This window comes from Cajanus cajan, chromosome 11, assembly GCF_000230855.2.
Source record: "Cajanus cajan strain Asha chromosome 11, NIPB_CcT2T_4, whole genome shotgun sequence".
Taxonomy (NCBI): Eukaryota; Viridiplantae; Streptophyta; class Magnoliopsida; order Fabales; family Fabaceae; genus Cajanus; species Cajanus cajan.
In genome coordinates this window covers 10388132-10408497 of record NC_138527.1, presented here as the reverse complement: position 1 = coordinate 10408497, position 20366 = coordinate 10388132, and the positions used below count along the sequence as shown (strand labels likewise).

General features: G+C 33.0%; 1 protein-coding gene and 1 pseudogene across 2 annotated transcripts; both read right to left on the bottom strand.

The window, feature by feature from the left end:
* Positions 1-1467: 1467 nt before the first annotated feature.
* Positions 1468-9312, bottom strand: LOC109791594 (lipid phosphate phosphatase 2). Of its 2 annotated transcripts, none has more exons than XM_020350902.3 (8): positions 8995-9312; positions 7834-8053; positions 7641-7728; positions 7439-7548; positions 7223-7316; positions 6665-6853; positions 6514-6573; positions 1468-2068 (listed from the first exon to the last, which is right to left on the bottom strand). In XM_020350902.3, exons 2-8 carry the CDS (start codon positions 8047-8049, stop codon positions 1857-1859), a joined length of 969 nt encoding a protein of 322 aa, XP_020206491.1. In that variant the 5' UTR covers positions 8050-8053; positions 8995-9312; the 3' UTR covers positions 1468-1856. The 2 variants fall into 2 exon arrangements, with proteins under 2 accessions (XP_020206491.1, XP_020206490.1); XM_020350901.3 differs by having other exon boundaries at positions 7834-8056; positions 8995-9311.
* Positions 9313-12176: 2864 nt separating this feature from the next.
* LOC145953362 (zinc finger BED domain-containing protein RICESLEEPER 1-like) lies at positions 12177-16334 on the bottom strand (annotated as a pseudogene).
* Positions 16335-20366: the final 4032 nt, after the last annotated feature.

The following is a 20366-nucleotide window of genomic DNA, read 5'->3' as shown; positions in this document are numbered from 1 at the left end:
GATGTCGACCAAGCTCCCTTGGTCGATCAGCGTTTTGTGAACCTCCCAATTGGCTACCGCTACGGCTATAACCATGGGATCGTCCTGGTTGGGGTTAACCCCGGCATAGTCGTCATTTGTGAAAGTAATCGTCGGTGCACTCTGGTGCGGAGCTGAGGTGGTGAAGTGTGTGTGGTTGACGTTGCCCAGGTGTCTTTTTCGGGCCGAGCTGCTGGCGCCCCCTCCTGCGAAACTACCTGCGATTGTACTGATTACTCCCTGTAGGGGAGTTGGTACTTTTTCCTGGCTGACCTCGGCTCGCATTGCTCCTCTGGGGTTGAGTTGGGAGGCAGAGGGCTGTTCCGTATGACCTCTGTCTCGTCCTTGTCCTTTTCCTCGACCTTGGTCGCGGGGGGTGGAGTGTTCCTCCTCCTCATTGCGGTTGTTTGTATGAGGGGGTGATCAGAATTTCGCTGCGGGAGTTGAGCGCGGATCCCTTTGTTTTCCGTGCGTAGAGTCGCTAGGTCAGCCTCATTGACGGTCCGCATCGCGGTTAGGTCGGTTTCGTGCTTGGCACGCATACTTTGTAGATCTGCGGGGCGTTGCTGCTGCATCTGCTCGACCTGCTCGATCAGTTGTCTTAATGCTGCTTCGTTTTCCATGTTAGTGGTGTGATCTAGGTCGTCCGTTACGCGTCTGCTATGGTTTCTGGTGAAAACCATAAGTGTGGCCGATAAGAGCTGTCTTGATCGGCCCCACGATGGGCGTCAAATGTTCTTACCGGAAATCTGCTGTAGAGCTGATCCGCCAGGTAAGATCGGTGAGCCTCCTTCACTGGTACGCTTGATGCTCCAATATGGGAGTGGTACCTGCAAAAGAGACTCCAATGCTAAAGTTAGTGTTTGTGGGAGTATGAATCTCGTATAAGTAATGCACGTACCTTGGTGTGAATTAGGGTTGCTTTGAGCCTTGGGCCTGAGATAAGATATAATAAGATTAGATAGTGGATCTCGTCTGAAGCGAGATCCTTCGAGATCAGTTATGATCTGCTTAAATGCCGAGCTGACGTCGCGTAGCGCGTGCCCGACCTCATCTTGTGCTGTGATGCCGAGCTCGGAGCTCGGCTTTTTGCAGTACAGACAGTACAGTCATATTCAAAACCTTGGTGAGAATTGCAAATGTGCTTCGTCTGACTTAACAATATACTCTCATTAGTAATTATTCCTAATCCTTATATTTATTAATATTTTTTATTTATCATAATTACAATAATAGTATCAAGTTCGAACTTAGGACTCTATGTACTACCCAAATTCTCAACTATTTGGTCAATCCTAATTATTTTATATTTGTTGGACTATTATACTTTTCTGTTATTAAAAACAATAAAATTAAGAAATGAAGAATATTTTTAATATCTACTATATTCCTTGAATGATTATTCACTTAGTTTTATTTTATTTTATTTTTCAAAATAAATATCAAGAGTCATGAAATACTTTTTTTATTCGTGTAGCAGACATAATTACAATATCGTGACTATACCAACTTATAAGCAAGATGGCCAAAAAAGACGATTAAGAAAATATTCCTATTCTAACCAACATCTCAACTAAAGTAATTAACATAGCTCATTTGTAACACTCGATGATACTATAGCCTAGATACAAACTTAGAATCACTTTTGAGAATTTCTCTATCAAAAAATATTTAATATTTTCAATAGAGAAACTTTCAAAAAAACATTTCTAACTCATATATCCAAACAAGCTCATGGTATCGTATAAAAGAATCATTACTCGAGCCCTTATATTTGTTACACATTATGGACATGTGGTGACTCTTTCCTCTGGCTTTATGCTACTCTTAATGTATAGTCAGTGTACCCTTGCATTCTGTGATCCATCTGACATGGGGTTGGAGTCCCATCTATTAACTCGTGCATTATCGCCTTCATGTTGAGGTGGGATAGACACAGACACAATCTGAACCCCAGCATGTTGCGCATAAAAATTATCATCGTTGCTCGAAGAAGTTTGAACAACATTAGATTCAGCCAACATCCGGAAATATGCATGAGGTCCCCAACCTACAAAAGAAATTGATATAAATGAAAATATAAACACGCAAGAAAGTTTTGAATTATTTTATTTAAATCTTCAAAAGTACCACAACAGACTAACTTTAATTTTAAAAGTCCAGAAGCTATTGAGCATGGTTGGAAAATGACAAGGAGAAGCACAGGAATAATCAATAGCAACTGACAACAGGTTATGCAAAGTTTTTAAGTAAACCTCGTACAGTCGTACTCACAATGAATTAGAGAGGTTGGTGGAAACTTTGGCAGTTGAGCTGATAGAATTGTTTAACTAACATGACATGACATAGGCACTTACATGCATATATATGTTATCAGGACAACTTAGATGCATTAGCATAAGTACTGTTTGTGTTCTTCTATCAAAACTAAAGTCTTATCTAACCTACATAATAATAGTGACAAAAGAGCACCTCCAATGGAGGTGGTTGAGTGCGGTAGACTTAATTAGTGTTGATGCGAAACAAGAGTCATATGGGATTATTTAATCACTGGTGTTAAAATTATTCCTGGACAATAATAAATGTTAATAAAGTTTTGCATTTGTTATGAAAAAATGCTGATGGAAAAAATAGAAAATAATGTTGATGAATGTAACTATGTAAGGCCATGGGTAGGACGATTTAGTAAAATTCTTGGACTTTGTTTGGTTGAAAAGAATAGTTGTTGAAGTTGTAAAAAGTAAAAGTGAATGATGGATAATGGTGTGGGACCAATAGTAGTAAGTACTGTAGGATGCACAATACGTATTGCATTCTTGTTTGTGCATGAATTGTTTAGTGAATTGCATGTTTCGCTCTTGAATTGCATGAATTGTGATTTCATGGTAAATCACGATTTTGGCCAAGTAGGTCGTGTTCCCAAATCGGGTCGGGTCATGTACGACTCAGTTCTGGAAAACCCTAAAAAGTTAATTATTATTATTTTTTTCTGGAAACAGGGAAAAAGATAGGAGAGGTATCCATCCTTTCTTTTGGAGTTTATTTGGAGAACATGATTTAGTGTGGATTAGAAGAGAAGAAAAATGATTAGTAAAGAATTGAAAAAGGTTAGGTTGTTTGAAGAGAGTGATTGTGAGGATTTGAGGGTAAATAATAGTGGTTTCACGAAGAAAAAAATACTTCCAAAAGAAAGGAGATTTGCTAAAAGTTTCATATAAAGACAAACTTTTATGCATTGGTTTTTTTTGGTCTCATTCTACCGAATAACAGTTGGATATATTAAAAATACAATTTTAAAATACTAATTTTTCTCTATTTCTTACCTAATTCTATTCTATAAAACAATTATAAATTTCACTCTCACTCTATTTTCTACCGAATCAATTCTCACATATTATTTGTCATTCACTTTAATTCCTCTCTTTTTCCCAAACAAAGCATTAGTGAGAATGTGGACCAATCTACCTAAAGGAAAGGAATGCGGGGTTGACCCACTAAAAACACTAGTTGATCCATTTTAATGAATTGGAGGTAAAAAAATGTGGGTTGGTGAGTTAACCCACGTGAATTAAAAATAATAAAACCCAATTGAAGAACTTTAATATACATCATCATTTTATCCTATAATGTTATTATTATTTGTAAAGTTGATTAGGAGAGTTATATTTATTCATGCAAAAAGATAAAGTAATATATATTTCTATTAAAAAAAACTATAAATAAAAATGTATTAGTAAAAACATGTGATTTAAACAATATACTTCTATTCTGAATAAAATGAGAAAAATAAATACCAAGAAAGAGAAGTTAAGCTTAAAAATAAAAATATTAATCTAATATAAATCTATTACAATTTTTTTAAGAATATAAAAAAAAAAAAAAAAACAGGTTGATAAGTTCAAGCAAGTTGACTAACCAAGTTAACAGATTCAACGAATGAGATAGTGGTTATCTAGTCTAACTCAGACCGATAAATTGACCTACTGAATTCAATCCATTCTTTCATGTTTTCACTCTTTTATTATTCTCTTCTCTCTTCCTCTCGAAGATGAGTGACCCATAGAAACTAAGTGTTAATGTTTGTGGTCTCCTTTTTGATGATCCGTTATTATGTTCTTCTCTAACTATATGTACTGGCGTTTGTGGTTGTGGTCCCTTCTCCCAAATATATATATATATATATATATATATATATATATATATATATATATATATATATATATATATATATATATTTCCTGTGTTTTGAAAAATAGATTTTTTAATAAACGGTTTGTATTTCAATTCAACCACTGGTATTATGGTGGGACTCAAGAAGTCAAAAAAAAATGTTAGGTTGAAGATCCTTTAAAAGATGGGCACAATTATTAAGGTTAAAGTTCAGATTAAAAAATAACATTAAATACATTTATGGCACCACATCCAAGATTTATTCATTTTTTTATCCGAATTAACAACACATGTTGCAATATTATTGAGCTACATAAAAAGAGGCCAAGATGACAAACAAAACACTCCCATTAAATAAGTTAACCATTATGAAAGAAAGCTAAAACCTCTCATTTCGTAAGTTAACCATTATGAAACAAAGCTAAATCCTCTCATTTCGTAATCCTTCATGAAATAAATGATTGACGACATCAACATAGGTAGTTAAATACCGATCAATAACAGTGTCTAACTTTTATCTGGTGAGAAACAAAATTTCACTGATTTCCTAACCTTATATGGTACTCTCTCCGCTTTTTTTTTCATTGTCTTTAAGGTTATGCACAAGAATTAAGACAATAATTGATATTTTAGTTTTTCAAAGTATTTATTACATATTTTTCTGTTATACCCTTTAGGTGATTGGAGAAGAAATAGGTACATTAAAAAATAAATAAATAGATTATTCAGTAAATATACATTAATTATCAAGGGTAAAAATGAAAAGAAAATAATAAGTCATTAATTTTAGAAAAATGACAATAAAAAAAAATCAACAAAATCTGACAAAACGACTATGAAAAAAAAATGGAGGGAGTAGTAGCATGTAGGTTTTAATAAATCTGTTAGACTGTCTCCTCGAGTTGAGTTTGTACCTTATACTTATTTTCAATTTTATATTCAATGAGTATGACAGTTATTTCTTTTTTCCATTTTTGTTGGGTATCAAATATATCCGTACCTACCTATAAATTAATTAAATATCTTTTAAAAAAATTATAAAATAATAAGAATTTTAATATAGAGTAATAATTACAAAATTATATTAATTAAATTTTATCTGACATAAATTTAAAATAGATTAAGATTTACATAAATTTCGAGTAAAAACTCTAAAAACAAGTAAATTAAATTTCTAAAGCAAGAATAAGTACATAATAAGTATATACCCATCTCTGTTTTCATATTCGTTTTAATAAATCAAATATTACTGGTACCCAACCTGTACCCATATTAGGTCAAATCATGTATCCCTATCAAAGTTAAGACAAATTCAAGTGTACGAGATTATTTGTCATTCCTTAAAAGTGTATCATCATACCAAAAATATTCTTGCAACAATTCATAAATTAAAACAATATTTTTTTATCCAAAAATTAAAACAATACATTATCATAAAAGTGCTCTAAAAAACAAACAATTATTTGATATCAATTAAAATTGTAAAGCATTTGTTAAAATGACTAGCATTTTTATATAAAAAGATAAAGAAATTTGAAGAATCTAATGAACCCTGGTTCTATTTTTATTTAAGGTAGGAAAATTAACTGCTATAATTTGAAAAGGCAGACCGCCAAAATATTTCTGATCAATTTATCTTCTTTAAGAGAAATGTCAAGAACACACTCTTTTCAACACATTCTTTTAATTGATTGAAGTTTATCGAAGAAAACGCAAAAGTATGAGTCTCTCACCCTATTTAATATCCTCTCTAATTTTCAATAAATTCTAATTACTGAGAGAGAGTGTATTAATAAATTCTAACTAATGAGAGAGTGTATTAGAGGGTGTGTTGCTGACACTCCTTATCTATTTAATTAGCAAATAACTACAGCATCACATGTAGAATGTGATATAAAATTAACTGTCATAATCTTAATTCTGCATCATTATTTGCTAAGCAGCAAATAACACTCTCAGCAACTGAATGTTACAAGGATATCTTTCTATAACAATAGCATCGCATGTAAGAATGAATATGTTTGAGAATTATTCCCTTCTAAAGTTCGAAAAAACAAACTTTTCATCCCTAAATTGAATCTAGTTATTAATAACGTCAATTACTTCCTAGAGTTGTCTCCTAAAATGTATTTGCCTGCTTCCATTAAGGCCTTTAGCTTGTGATGTACAATTAACATATTTCTTCAGAACAATTGGAGTGACTATTTAATATATTAAACATTAATGAATAATCCCACACCCACTCCTATTCACATGGAAAAGCAGACTGTAGCAACAATATCAACGCATAATAAAAAACTTAAAAGTATAAATTCATGGACATACCATCTATGTCATATGGAGGTGGAAAGAATTGTAAGTAACAAAACGAAGCGATTGTCAAACCTGCATAAAAGCTCGAGTAAAAAAGTCTGAAGAAAGGTATCTTTATTTATATATTAATAAATAAAACAGAAAAATTCGGTCTTCAACAGACCTATAAGCCCTCCAGTAAAAACATCTTGCCAGTGATGCCAATAATCATCAACACGAGAGACAGCAATCATAGCTGCCACTAGAAGAGGAAAGAAAACAATACAAAGTTTGGCAACATGGCCCCTACGGTCAAATGCCTTAATTTTTCCGGACAGATACCATGCAAGAAAACCAAGTCCAGCAAAGGACCCTGAATACCAATAATTGAATATTAGTTAGCACTTAGCACACATTATAAAATGAGAACAAACAATGTAAATAGGTCACTTACAGACCCAAGTTAGAACAAATGCCCAATGACAAAAAGAAAACGTTAGTCATGTGCAGTAGACAAATCAAAATTCCATTCAATTCTTCCTTCAACTTGGAACCCTGTTTCTTCGAACCAGTTATGCTTTGTGAAATTAAGCTTAAGATTACCAATTTATCAATTTTGTTGACTTCAAGAGGCAATAAGACCATTGTTTCAAATGAAATGTAGAACATGGAGATATGTACCATACATAAAAATAAAAACTAATAAAGTCCCACAGAGCCTGAGGTTGTTCCGAGTACTTACAAGAGGTATGTCCACTGGGAAAACTTTTGTGTCCTTCCTTAATAACACCCTTGTCTCCAGTACATCTAACGTTTCTTGTCACTGGATCAAACACCTGAACATATCATGAATCAATACCATGTTTCTTGTGCAGATAACTATGTAAAACCAATATATGTATCACATGGTAAAGGATTAATTAGGAAACATTGGCAGTTCATAAATTTGAGAACCCACCCCTTTTCCATCAGGGAAACAACGCCAGAAGAAATCTGGGCGTGGCCGTCCAACACCATCTTTGATAGCATCAGTTATCACCGCAGTAATGAGTACAGAGAATAAAAGGCCTGAATATGCATTTGCCAACCACAGGTTAGGTTATAACAAAGGGTTATGCAAATAAGGTAAGGGAAAAACTTTCTATAGGTCAGAAAAGTACCCAAGATAGCATGGTGGAAGTCATAAACATCCTTGCGTATGAAATAGTAAACAAGAATGATAGCTATTGGCAACAATATTGCTATTATCTGTCCCAAAATTGGAAATTCAAGAGTTCATATCTTGAATGTCTATCAAGGTCAATATTAACATAAACTCAATAAGGATGCATAGTTCTTAGAAGCAAAACATACTGGAACAGCCCAAAAGGGTATAGTATTATCTTTTAATGGGTATCTCAGGTCAGTCATCATCCCCTCTCCAACAAAACGGTGAAATGGCTCTATTACATTCAAGATGGCATCAATGATAACAAGAAGCAAAAGAATCAACCAGTCATGCATATGTATCCTTGCCACTTTAGCTCCATGTGATCTGATCGTGTATCTGCTCAACTGATCTTCTGGCATTTTTCTGCTGCGAATGACAAAAATAGATATGTCAACAAAAGTTACACTAGAAACCAAAACACCCAAAAAAATTAAAGATACGCAGTGCCAGCAAACAAGTGGAATATAGTTTATTTTTATAGTGTTCCTGGACATAGTAAATAAATGGCAATTTAAAGGAAATTCTTTTTTTTTTTTTTTAATCTATAGAGATGGTTCAGGCAGTATTCTAAAACTGATAACAACTAACAGTTAATATATGTTCACAACTTCTATTAACCAAACATTATTTTAACATTGATGGAAATTGATCTTGCGAGCACCGGGTCGATCTCATGCGTTGTAGAGCAAGTCTTACAGCCATACCTGTTAAGGTAAATTCCCTACTTTCAATTTCATTTGTTTTAGTATTTTAGATAATACTATACCACTTGCTCATACATGAAAAATATGAAAAACATGTAATCATTTATCATTGGCATTGCCATATTAACTCTAGGATCTCTTATACATTCAATTTTACTTTTTAACCAAGTACATCGCACAATCACTTGAGCACTTCAGCCAAAAAAATTTAGGTGCACATTTTGAAAGGGAACACAAAATTGAACTAGTGTTCCAAGAATCACGGGTAGAAAGCCAAAATTCTCAGATATCAGTAACTTAAACACAGAAAACAGGGGTCAAATTACTTATTAGCCCCCTACAGTGTCACACTAAACTCATTCCGGAATTTTGATGACAAATGTAAACCTGCTTGCAACTCGATCATTTTCCGCACCTTGGATAATTGGAATCCAGTCCCCTTATTGGTTAGTATCATAATTGTTGTGTATGAGGCTAATTAATCAGGTTGAAAGTTGAGAAATATTTTTTACACAATGCTATGAACTTAACTCTGATCGATGTGGGATTTCTCAGAAATAGAATGCAACGAAAGAAGAAGAAAGAGAGGGAGTGACTGACCTGCAGGTGCAACGGAATTCAGAGGAAGAGCGTGTGAGTGTGAGAGAGAAAGTGAGGTTTAAAAGAGTGTGGTTTACGTGGAAAGTGACGAAAGGGGAAAGCCTCCGAAATTGAAAGGAAAATGGGGTTTCCTTTGCTTTTGTTCTGGTAAGTGTGTGTGGCGGAAGAGAGAGAGAGAGTTGTTCTTTTCTTACTTTATTTGTTTTTATAAGTAAGCCAAAGCGATGTGGGGAAGGTTGTTTGTTTATTATGTTTACAATTTACATGTCTGCGTTGCAAGCAAAGGAGAATAAATGGCATTCATTGAGAAAACGAAGAAAAGCGAGAACCGAGAATGCTCATCACATCACGCTACAATATTTCCCAACTTCCAGAAACAGCCAAAAATGGCGGAATGGAAATGTATTTCTTTAATTAGTTTCTAAAACAAAAAAAAATTGTTTTTGCTGCCAGTAGTTATCTAGGGAAAATGCTATGTAGTATTTTTTTAATAAAAAAAATTCATTAAAATTAGAGATGACAAATATACCCATATCCGCAGGTAAATACATTGACGAGAAATACCTGATTTGACCGAGTACGGGTAAAACCCGATATATTAAATCAAGTATGGGTACGGGTATATACTTACTGCCCGTACTCGTCACCGTTCCTAGTTTTAATTTAATACACACTTTCAATTTAATTATATTAAAGAATTTTAATATTTTTTTATGTGTAATTATTTATTATAATATGAGATAGAGAAATAACCTAATTATAATTATAATATAATAAAAAAATAATTTAAAAATATCATATATTTTTACAAGACATAAAAAATAAAAAATTTGACGGGTACGAGTACGAGTACGAGAATACTCGATACCCGACGGGAACGAAGATGAGGATGAAAATCATATATCCGACGGGTACGACTGCGGGGACGGGGATGAGTTTAACTCGCGGGAACAAGGACGAGTATCATGAAACCCGTACCCGACCCACCCCGTTACCATCCCTAATTAGAATGAAAGAATTTATATTTACGTTTATTTACATGTATTTTAATAAGAAACAAAAATCAAAATTTGATTATTTTAATATTGATTTTTTTTATTTTAATTTATTTAACAAATATCCTTAAATATGGTGATTAGCATATCAGGAAAATTTAGTTTAATTGATTAAAAATAAATGTAAATAATTATAAAATTACATTTATTTAAGTTCAATATCTCTTTTATTTTTTGATTTATGTTATTATATTAATAAATTAGGTTAACTATTCGTTTAAGCGAAAAATTGGATTTATTGTCTCATATATAATATATTATTTATTTTTATTAATTTAATCATCAATTCAATTTTAAAAAATCTTATTCAAACTTTTATTATGAAATAACAGCAAAAGTCAAAGTGGAACAGGGGCGGAAATAAGGGGGTCCAAGTGATCCGTCGTTATCTAATATTTAATGAAAGTAAATAAAATAGCAATATCGTCAATCTTATGTTATAGTTACACACCTTTGTATTTAAAAACACTTTTTCACTTTCTTTTACTTTTATCACTTATCACTACTCTTCTTCTATCGTTTTACATACAGTCTTTTGCTCTTCGGACTACATCCTCTATTCACCAGACTCATTATTTCATTTACTTGGTAATTTTAACCTTTCAATATATTACCATTTATTTCTATTTTTTACATTTATTGTTATTTATTGGTTTGTTGGTAATTCCATAACTATTATTTATTGTTAGTTTTTTATCTATCATATGTTCTTTTTTTATTTTTTTTTTGTTTTTTGTTTTTTTTTTATAGGTTTGACATGGCTTATTTAAAGTTTAGTATGACGTATTAACTTATTTAAAAATCTAGTTTACATAAATGATATTAAATAGACTAATAAATTTAGTTTTGAAAAAACTAAAAAATTTATTTTTAAATATGTCAATGCGAATTATTTTTTAGTTTACGTTATAAAATATAGTTTACTCAATATTATTAAAATTTAAATTTTAAAATATATACAATGTCACAAAAAAGAAAAAAGTGAATCATTTTTTGTTATAGGCAATTCATGCCAATCATTTATATTGGTATATACTCACGCATAGACTGTAACCCTAATTTATAATGAAAAAAAATAATTGTATAAAATTTTTTTTATAAATATTTCTTATATATAATTTTGTATATTCTAAATAATCGACTCATATTTTAACAAATTAAAATAATTACGGTAATAATTTATAAACTAAAAAAATACTTATTGTACATGAGGTGGTCTCAAGATTACCAAATACATATACAATGTCACAAAGAGGGGATAAATGGTATTATTTTCTATTAAAGAGACAACTTATGTAATTTCATGTACACTAACCTACAAGTAGGTAGGGAAGAGAATAGGTTAGGCCTTAAATAAGGGGTCTATAGCTTGATCTTTTTAAAGTCTGACCTGATCCAACCTATTTAATAAAAAGGTCAAGCTTAGACTTTTAAAAATGTTTATTTATATAAAAAGGTTAGGCTTAAGTTTATATAGAAACATATTATGCCTGATAGATTAACCTATTTATTTATATAATATCATAATAAAATAAAATAATATATATTATTAAAAATATAAATAAATAAATTTACATAACAAAAATAAATTATTAATATTTAAAATATTTTTTATATATATTTTTTAATATAGGTTTATAAACTTACGACCTGTGCATGAATGTACATCAGCATACATAATTACACATGAATTGTTCTTTCAATAGAAAATTATTCAAATTTTCTTCTATATTTCTTTTAAAATTTAAATTTTAATAATATTGAGTAAACTATATTTTAAAAATATTTTTTTATTTCTAAAAATTAAGTTTATTGATCTAATTAACATTAATAATTTAAATAGATTTTTAAATAGGTTAATAAACTAGGCCAAACTTTCAAAAAGATCATGTTAGACTTATAAAAAAATTCTATGATAGATAATAGGTGACTTGAACTTTAATTTTACAGAAAAGGCCTAGTTTATATATTTAAAATTTGAACTGGCCTAACCTATTCTCATCCCTACATATAGGCTATGAAAGAAGGTAATCATATTAAAAAAATTCTAATTATTTCAATTATCTCATTTGATATATTTTCAATAACCAACTTCTATTTTATAAAAAAATAAAATAGTTATGACAATACTCATTCATATTATTTGTTTAACTATAGAAAACTTTAGTAATTTGAAAAGATGACACAATTATTCAATACAATCAGTTTAATACTAATACAAAAAATAATAATGTAAAAGTAATTCAATAGAATCAATACTAACCATTTAATACTTCCAAAAAACAATAATTTAAAAGCTAACACAATTATAATATGACAACCAAAAAAAGTGTATCAAACAACACCAAAGTTGATGGAATAACACTAAGGCCAAGAAGTCCAAGAGGTGATGTATTGAAGAAAGCAAAAGGAATGGGTTAGTGTTGAAAAAAAAACCATAGGAGGAGTGAGGCCACTTTTGGACCTTAGCTCCTAAGTTCTTATTAGCATAGCATTTATTTTTATTCCTATTTTTTCCCTTATCTTTGATTCCAAAATTACCCTTGTACTTTGGGGTATTTTAGTCATAGAATTTATTTTACTTGTATTTCCAATTTTACCCTTGTATTTTGGGGTGTTTAGGACTTAGAATTCATTTTCCCTTGTATTTCCCATTTTACCCTTGTATTATGGGGTGCTCTAGATGATTAGGGTTTTTAATTTTGGACTAGGGTGTTAATTAGAGGGTGACACATATTTTTGGTGCCTATTGGGTCTATTTTTGGTGTTAGAAAGGCTTAGGCCCAAGTGGAGGGCAAAGGTTGCATGGTCTTATCATGCACCTAGATATAGCCAATCTAAACCCAAAGATTCCATCCTTGGCCACCAAGTTGCATCTAGGGTTCATTTGCATTTCATTTGGAATGCATTTACCTACTCCAAATGCAACCCTAGATGCCTCCCCTCCTATAAATACCCAATGCACCACACCTTGTAAATACTTTGGATATTGAATATAAAGAGAGCCTTTTGTGCCTTTATATCTTTCCTTAGTCACCCTTGGCTAATTCGGCCACCTCCCTCCCATCTCCACCTTGAGAGAAACAACCCTAGAAGTGGCCTTCATCATCATGAAGTGAGCCAACCCTAGAGTACCCTTCTCAAGCATTTCCTCAAACACCTTCTACCCAACCTCCATTTTCATCCATTCCATCATCATCCACCACCTTGTGCTACCTTTGAAGAACTTGATCCTTGGAGAAGGCGTCCTATTCTTTATTGATCATCTCAAGTTCATGCAAGTAAGGATGCCATCAAAAGTTGTTAAATCTTCAAGGTGATCTCTTCATGTCCTTCATCCACCTTCAAAAAAAAAAAGTAAATTAGAAGATATATTAAAAATAAATATTTTATTAAATGTAAGCAAAAATCCATGTAAAAATAACAAACTTTTACCTTTAAACTTTTATTTAAATTATATTTGTGTTGAAACCAATCTCTACCACAAATGAGTGTTTTCAATAGACTCTTCATTTAATTTAGAAAAAAATTCGTCAATGATTCTCCCTCCAGCACTAATAGTTGATTCAGATGCTACAGTTGATATTGGAATAACAATTATATCAGTAACCATCTTTGACAAGACCTTATATTTCATTTTGTTGTTCCTCCACCACTCCAAGGCTCTAAATAAGTTATTATTACCTGTTGGAATATAAACTCCATCAAGATAAGTTTGTAATTATGATTTTATTGGAGGAATAGCTTCCTTTTCATGCATCGTGCTCATAATATGGTCAAATCCATTCATGATTGAAGAATTAACTCTAATAAAAGATGTTGAATTATTGTCACCATGACCTATTTCTACAGAAGATGATTCTCCCAAACTCAAAGTCATATACTCATCATACAATTGTTCCAATGACTTCTGAACCTTCACTACATTCTCTTTAGCAACATCCTCGGGTTTATATATCAATGGGAAACATATATCAACAATATGAGATTTGACCCCTAGGATCTAAAACACTTGCAATAGTCATAAGTAAATTACATTGCCCCCCAATACTTTCATTTTCATTGGAGTTTCCATCTCTCTCATAAAAAGATCTTCATCTTCAACTGCACTATCAATTACCATGTTCACTCTCCACACTTCTACAAGATATAAATTTGCATAGGATACTCACTTCCTAAAATTATATGTGTAGCTAGATTAAACACTTCCAAAAGCTTACAAACCTTTTCAACTTTGTTCTAATCTTCAAGTGAAAGTTCATAATCATAATGTGGCTCCGTCTCCTTGTAATCTGCAAAAGCAATCTTAAACTTCAAAGTAGTTGACAACATTTGATACGTGGAATTCCATCTTGTATAGGACAATCAATAATTATTTTTCTATCTTTCAAATGCTTTTTTTTCAACAACATCACAAAAAGCCTTCAACCTAGAATCATTGTGATTGATATATTTAACACTTTCATGTACATTGAAAATAATAGCCTTAATCTTACCCAGTCCATCTTGGACTAGTAGATTCAACATGTGAGCATAACATCTAACATGAAATAGTGAGCCATCCAAAATTAACTTAGTACTTAATGATAAGTTCTCCTTTGGAGTTCTCAGGCACGAATCAATATAAGATGCATTGTCAACAGATATTGAAAAAACATTATTTTCAATACCCTAAGCTTTTAAACATTTAAAAATTGCATCAGCCACATCAATTCCATGTCTTGGAGTAGGAACTTTCACAAAACTCAAAACTCGTTTTTGAAGTTTCCATGTCACATTAATGAAATGACTGGTGATAACCATATATTCAGCTACTTGATGGCTTGATTTCCACATATTTGTTGTTAAACTAATCTTGCTCACATTTTTGAACAAAATCTTCAATTGTTTTTTCTCAGCCTTATATATCGTTAAATAATCATGCCTTGTTGTTTTAAGAGTAACTTTTTGAAACTCTGGATTGCATACGAAGCCCCACATTCAGACCTCATCCTCAACAAAGCTAAAAGGATGCTCATGAACCATAATAGCATTGATAATTATTTCTCTCATCTTCTCATTATTGTATCCAACACCAAAGCTCATAAATGGATTAACATGATTAAAAGGATCAAATGGAATGACATATTACTTCTTTTTTGTTGTCATGTGTATCTTTCTTTGCAAGCAATTCTCAATATGTCGTTTTAGATGACTAGTGCTAGCCCCTATCCCATCGGTTGCAAATTTACCTTTGTAGTATTTGCAAACAACTTTTTTGACACCTTTACTAATTTCAACTTCATCAAAATCATTTCAAACAACTAATGTTTTTTTGCCTTTTCTTCTTAATCACAATAATATCACTTTCTAGATCTTTCTCATGTGCATTGTTTTTCACCTAACTTGAACTTGTTGGTATTGGTTCATGTGCATTTAGCCCATTAACAGTTGGAAGGATAGATGCAACCCTGTCATTGTTCTTAGATAGTGAAGCCATCCCTTGACACTAAAAAAATAATATAATCATGACTATAAATATGAATTCAAGTCTTTAATATAAAAAAGTCGAATTTTTCTCAATCCAAAATTGTGAAACAAATAAGAAAATTATATCAATGAGAGTCATCTAATTACAAAAATATAGAAAACATAAAAAAAGAAAAAGATGGACAAAGTTGCCTATGAGAGAAAGAATGCAAAGTTGCAGACTTGTAGTTGATTGTTTTTGTATGAGTTTAGTGTTGACTATCAAATATATGTTGGGGATCGTAAACACACTCACATGCACAATTGCAAGAGAGAAAGTAAATTAACAAGATACAAATATTTACGTGGTTCGGTCAGAATAACCTACGTCCACGACCGCACTAGATGATATTTTCTATTTCATAATTAGGTTTACAATTACATGAGTATTTATAAAAAAGAAAGAAAGCAAATAGGTCAAGCCCAATAAACCTTTCAGACTCCACATACTCAACAATCTCCCACTTGGAGGCTGATCACATCAACTGCACTCCAAAGTAAATCTAGTAAACCTCAAAACTGTAACACCTCCAAGCTAGTGCGATGCCTTCTCAACAATTAACCATGAAGGCCAGTTGAAGCTATGCAAAGTTTCAACTTCTCAGTAGTAACCACCTTGGTCAACATATCTACAGGATTCTCTGACCCACAAATCTTCTTCAAGTACAAAGTATCATCACTGATTAGTCCTCTAATGAAATGGTATCTCAACTGGATGTGCTTTGTTTTTGCATGAAACACAGGATTCTTTGCAAGATGAATGACACTAATTATCATTATAAAGAGCACTATCACTACTTCTTGCCTAACTCTTCAAGAAAATTCTTCAACCAAATCATTTCCTTACTGGCTTCTGAAATAGCCATGTACTCTACTTCTATGGTTGAAAGTGCAAGGCTTTTCTGAAGTTGAGACATCCAACTAACTGTTGTGCCACCTACTATGAAAACAAATCTTGTAGTACTCTTCCTTGTGTCTGAACAACCTCCTAAACCTGCATCAGAATATCCTTCCAAAACAACATCATTCTTACTGAAATATAATGCAATCTTAGAAGTACCCTTCAAGTAGTGTAGCAACCACTTTACAGCTTCCCAATGCTTCCTTCCTAGATTAGACATGAATTTGCTAGCAACTCCCACTACATGAGAAATGTCTGGTCTAATGCATACCATTTCATACATTAAGCTACCAACTGTAGATGCATAAGGAACCTTAGTCATTGCTGCCTTGTCTTCATCTGTCTTAGGTGAATGCTCCTTTGTGAGATTGAAGTGAACCCCCAAAGGTACTTACGATTTTGGCATCCTGCATGCTGAATTTCTCTAACAATTTCCCAATATACTTCTCTTGGGATAATATTAAGGAACCTTTAGATCTGTTCCTTCTGATGTTCACGCCCAAAATTTGCTTTACAGTACCCAAATCCTTCATTTCAAACTCTTCAGACAATTGTGCCTTCAATCTATTGATTTTATCCATATTAGATCCTACAACTAACATGTCATCAACATATAATAGTAATATGGTATAGGATGGACCAAAAATTTTCAAATAACAACACTGATCCATGGCACACTTTTTGTACCCTTTCTTACTCATAAAACTGTCAAACTTCAGGTACCACTACCTTAGTGCTTGCTTCAGCCTATACAAACTCTTAGTCAAGTTAAAGACCAAGTTCTCCTTCCTTGCTATTTGGAAACCCACTAGTTGCGCCATGTAGATGTTCTCATCAAGGTCACCATGTAAGAATGTTGTCTTAACATCTAGCTGCTCTAAATGTAAGTCCTCAGCAGACACAATGCTTAACACAAGTTTAATGGTAGTCATTTTAACTATAGGAGAGAAAATCTCATTATAGTCAATACCTCTTTTTTGCTGAAAACCTTTTACCACTAACCTTGCCTTGTATCTCTTATTGCCATCATGTTCTTCCTTGACGCTGAACACCCACTTGTTTTGCAATGCCCTCTTTCCTTCTGGTAGGTAAGTCAAACACCAAGTTTTATTCTTCTCATCAAATGAGTTCATCTCCTCCCGCATGGCTAATTCCCACTAGGCTGCATCATCCATTTGCAATGCCTCATGATAACATATAGGTTCTCCATCATCATTCAACACCAAGTAATTTGCTGAAGGAGAAAATCTATGACGAGGCCTAATAACTCTGCTAGATCTCCTCACTTCAATTATTAGAGTGACTGGAGTGGTCTCCTTAACTGTCCTATTTTCTAAGCTCTCACCTTTTCCTACAATGTCGTCTTCTGTAATGTCATCTAATGCTACCTCTTGTTTTTTTGTTGGTTTCTTTTTAGCTTCAACATTTGTCTCAAGTCTGTCCTTGTACATGACATTTTCATTGAAAGTAACATCTTTGCTTCTAATGATCTTTCGATTTTGATCATCCCAAAACAATATCCCATATCATTTTCTCTATAGCCAATAAAAATGCAATTTCTTGCTTTTGGATCAAGCTTTCCCCTGTCAGCATCTTTAACATGAACATAAGAAACACAACCAAATAATTTCAAATGAGAAAATCTTACATCCTTGCTTTGCCATTCCTCCTTAGGAATCTTGAACCATATGGGAATTGAGGGTCCTCGATTAATGAGGTATGATGTTGTGCTCACTACATTTACCCAGAATGTCTTTGGTAACCCTGCATGAATTCTCATACTACTTGCCCTCTCATTCAAGGTCCTGCTCATTCTTTCAACAAAACCATTTTGTTGAGGTGTCTCAAGAATAGTTTTAAGCATTCTAATTCCATTCTCAGCATAGTAATTAAAAAATTCAGTACTATTGTATTCACCACCTTTATCAGACTTTAAACATTTAATTTTTAATCTTGTCTCATTCTCAACAATAAATTTCCATTTCTTAAAGATATTAAATACTTCTAATTTTTGCTTCAAAAAATAAACCCATATCTTTTTGGTGGAATCATCAATGAAGGTGACATAATATCGTGATCCTCCTAATGATTAGACTGATGTTGGTCCGTACACATGTCGCAACCCGAAAATTTTCGATCTTGCGACCTATGGTTTAGACATCATTTTAAAGATCTCATCAATTAGGGAATGCCCGGACACCAGACTAATCCTTAATTAATGGTTTTGAAAAATGAGTTCATGGAGTCGCCACCAATGTTTTACTCAAAACATTGGAAAAAGAAAAGGCTTTTAAAGATCCAATAATGGCCTTGATAACCAAAATTGGGTTCGGGGGTTGGTTACGTGTAGGGAAGGTATTAAGCACCCTTACAACACCCTCAATCGGTACCCTATAATGAAGTTAACGTGATAAGAATTAATAAATTAAATATTAGATCCCCTTTATTAATATTTATTTACATGCTATAAATTTAAATTACATGATTGATCCTAAAATGTATACATGATTGCTTTTATTATAACAAGATTTATCAAAGATAAGAAATAAAAGGAAGAGAAAAAGATTGACTGAAATACCTCTTGAAGGAGCTCTATTGAATCTTCAAATATAGAGATTTTTAGGTGCTTTGTGGCAACCTTTCACACTACAATATGCCTCACAAAACTCAAGAAATACAATAGAAGGGAGAGAGAGAGAAATTTCAAGCTCTAAGGAATCTTGGACGAAATTTTGTGGCCTTGAGAACTGTGCCCATGTCTGCTATTTATAGACATCAAAAAGTTGCCAGAACGACCCATTCCAGATTTAGAACGGCCCGTTGTGGATCTGTATGTTATGTGTTAATTTTGCCTACTGGAATGGCCCGTTCTGAAACTAGAACGACCCGTTCCAGAGTTGAGTTGAACACATAAATGCCTATGTTGGTACGACCCGTTCCAAACTAAGGTTTTAGGCCTTTTTTGTAACTTGGAATGGCCCGTTCCAATTTTGGGAATGGCCCGTTCCAGTTTTGGGAATGGACCGTTCCAAACTTAGGTTTTAGCCTTTTTTATGAACTTGGAATGACTCGTTCCAGTTTTGGAACGACCCGTTCCAAACTAGGATTTTAGGCCCTTTTTGTAACTTGAACGGCCCATTCCAGTTTTAGAACAGCCTGTTCCGGGCTACTAAAACCAACTTATATGGTCTTTAGGCTTTTTGATGTCATGTCCTGTTGTTTCCATGCTTCGGGAGCTTCTTTCCTTGATAATAGACATCCATTTCATTGCTTTTAGTGGTCCGGACGAAATTGGGTGTCTACAGCTGCCCCTCTTTACTTGTCCTTTGGAATAGATATGTGTTGCTTTTCCAAAGGCAAGTAAAGATGTAGACATTTCGTCCGGGTCTTCTCTCTGTGTCTTTGTGTTGGGGCTTCTATGTTACTTCCCTTGGATAGGTGTATTTGCTTGTATCCTCGCCCTTTAGAGTAGTTGGGTGTTGGGTTGCGTACTCTATTGGGTAACAAGGGTGACAAACTATACACTTGATCTTCAGTCTTCGATTAGATGCTCCATTATTTCTCTTGTGATATTGAGGTGAAAATTTGGATCTTCACTCTTGTTTGGACAAAAGATACCTTCATGTTGTTTCCTTCGGGTAGACGGTGTTCCCTATATCCTTGCCCCTTGGAGCAACTGAGTTTTGGGTTGTAAGCTTTGTTGGGTGTCAAGGATGGTAAACCAAAACATCTAGGCTTCGAGATCCATGTGAATGCCCCATGTCACTTGTTGTATCCGAATCTTCTCCTTTACTTCAACAATGTAAATGCCCCTACACCATTTCCTTCGGGTAGATGGTGTTTACCTGTATCCTTGTCCCTAAGAGCAGTTGAGTGTTGGTTTATATGCTCGGTCGGGTGATAAGGAT

What these genes read in the sequence shown, in the direction of transcription:
- LOC109791594 (XM_020350902.3), bottom strand. Translation starts at nt 8,049, where the DNA reads ATGCCAGAAGATCAGTTGAGCAGATACACGATCAGATCACATGGAGCT. An exon ending in TCCCAGTGGACATACCTCTT is followed by an intron (nt 6,854 to 7,222) that starts GTAAGTACTCGG and finishes ATTGGTATTCAG; the next exon opens with GGTCCTTTGCTGGACTTGGT. An exon ending in TTTTACTGGAGGGCTTATAG is followed by an intron (nt 6,574 to 6,664) that starts GTCTGTTGAAGA and finishes GCTTTTATGCAG; the next exon opens with GTTTGACAATCGCTTCGTTT.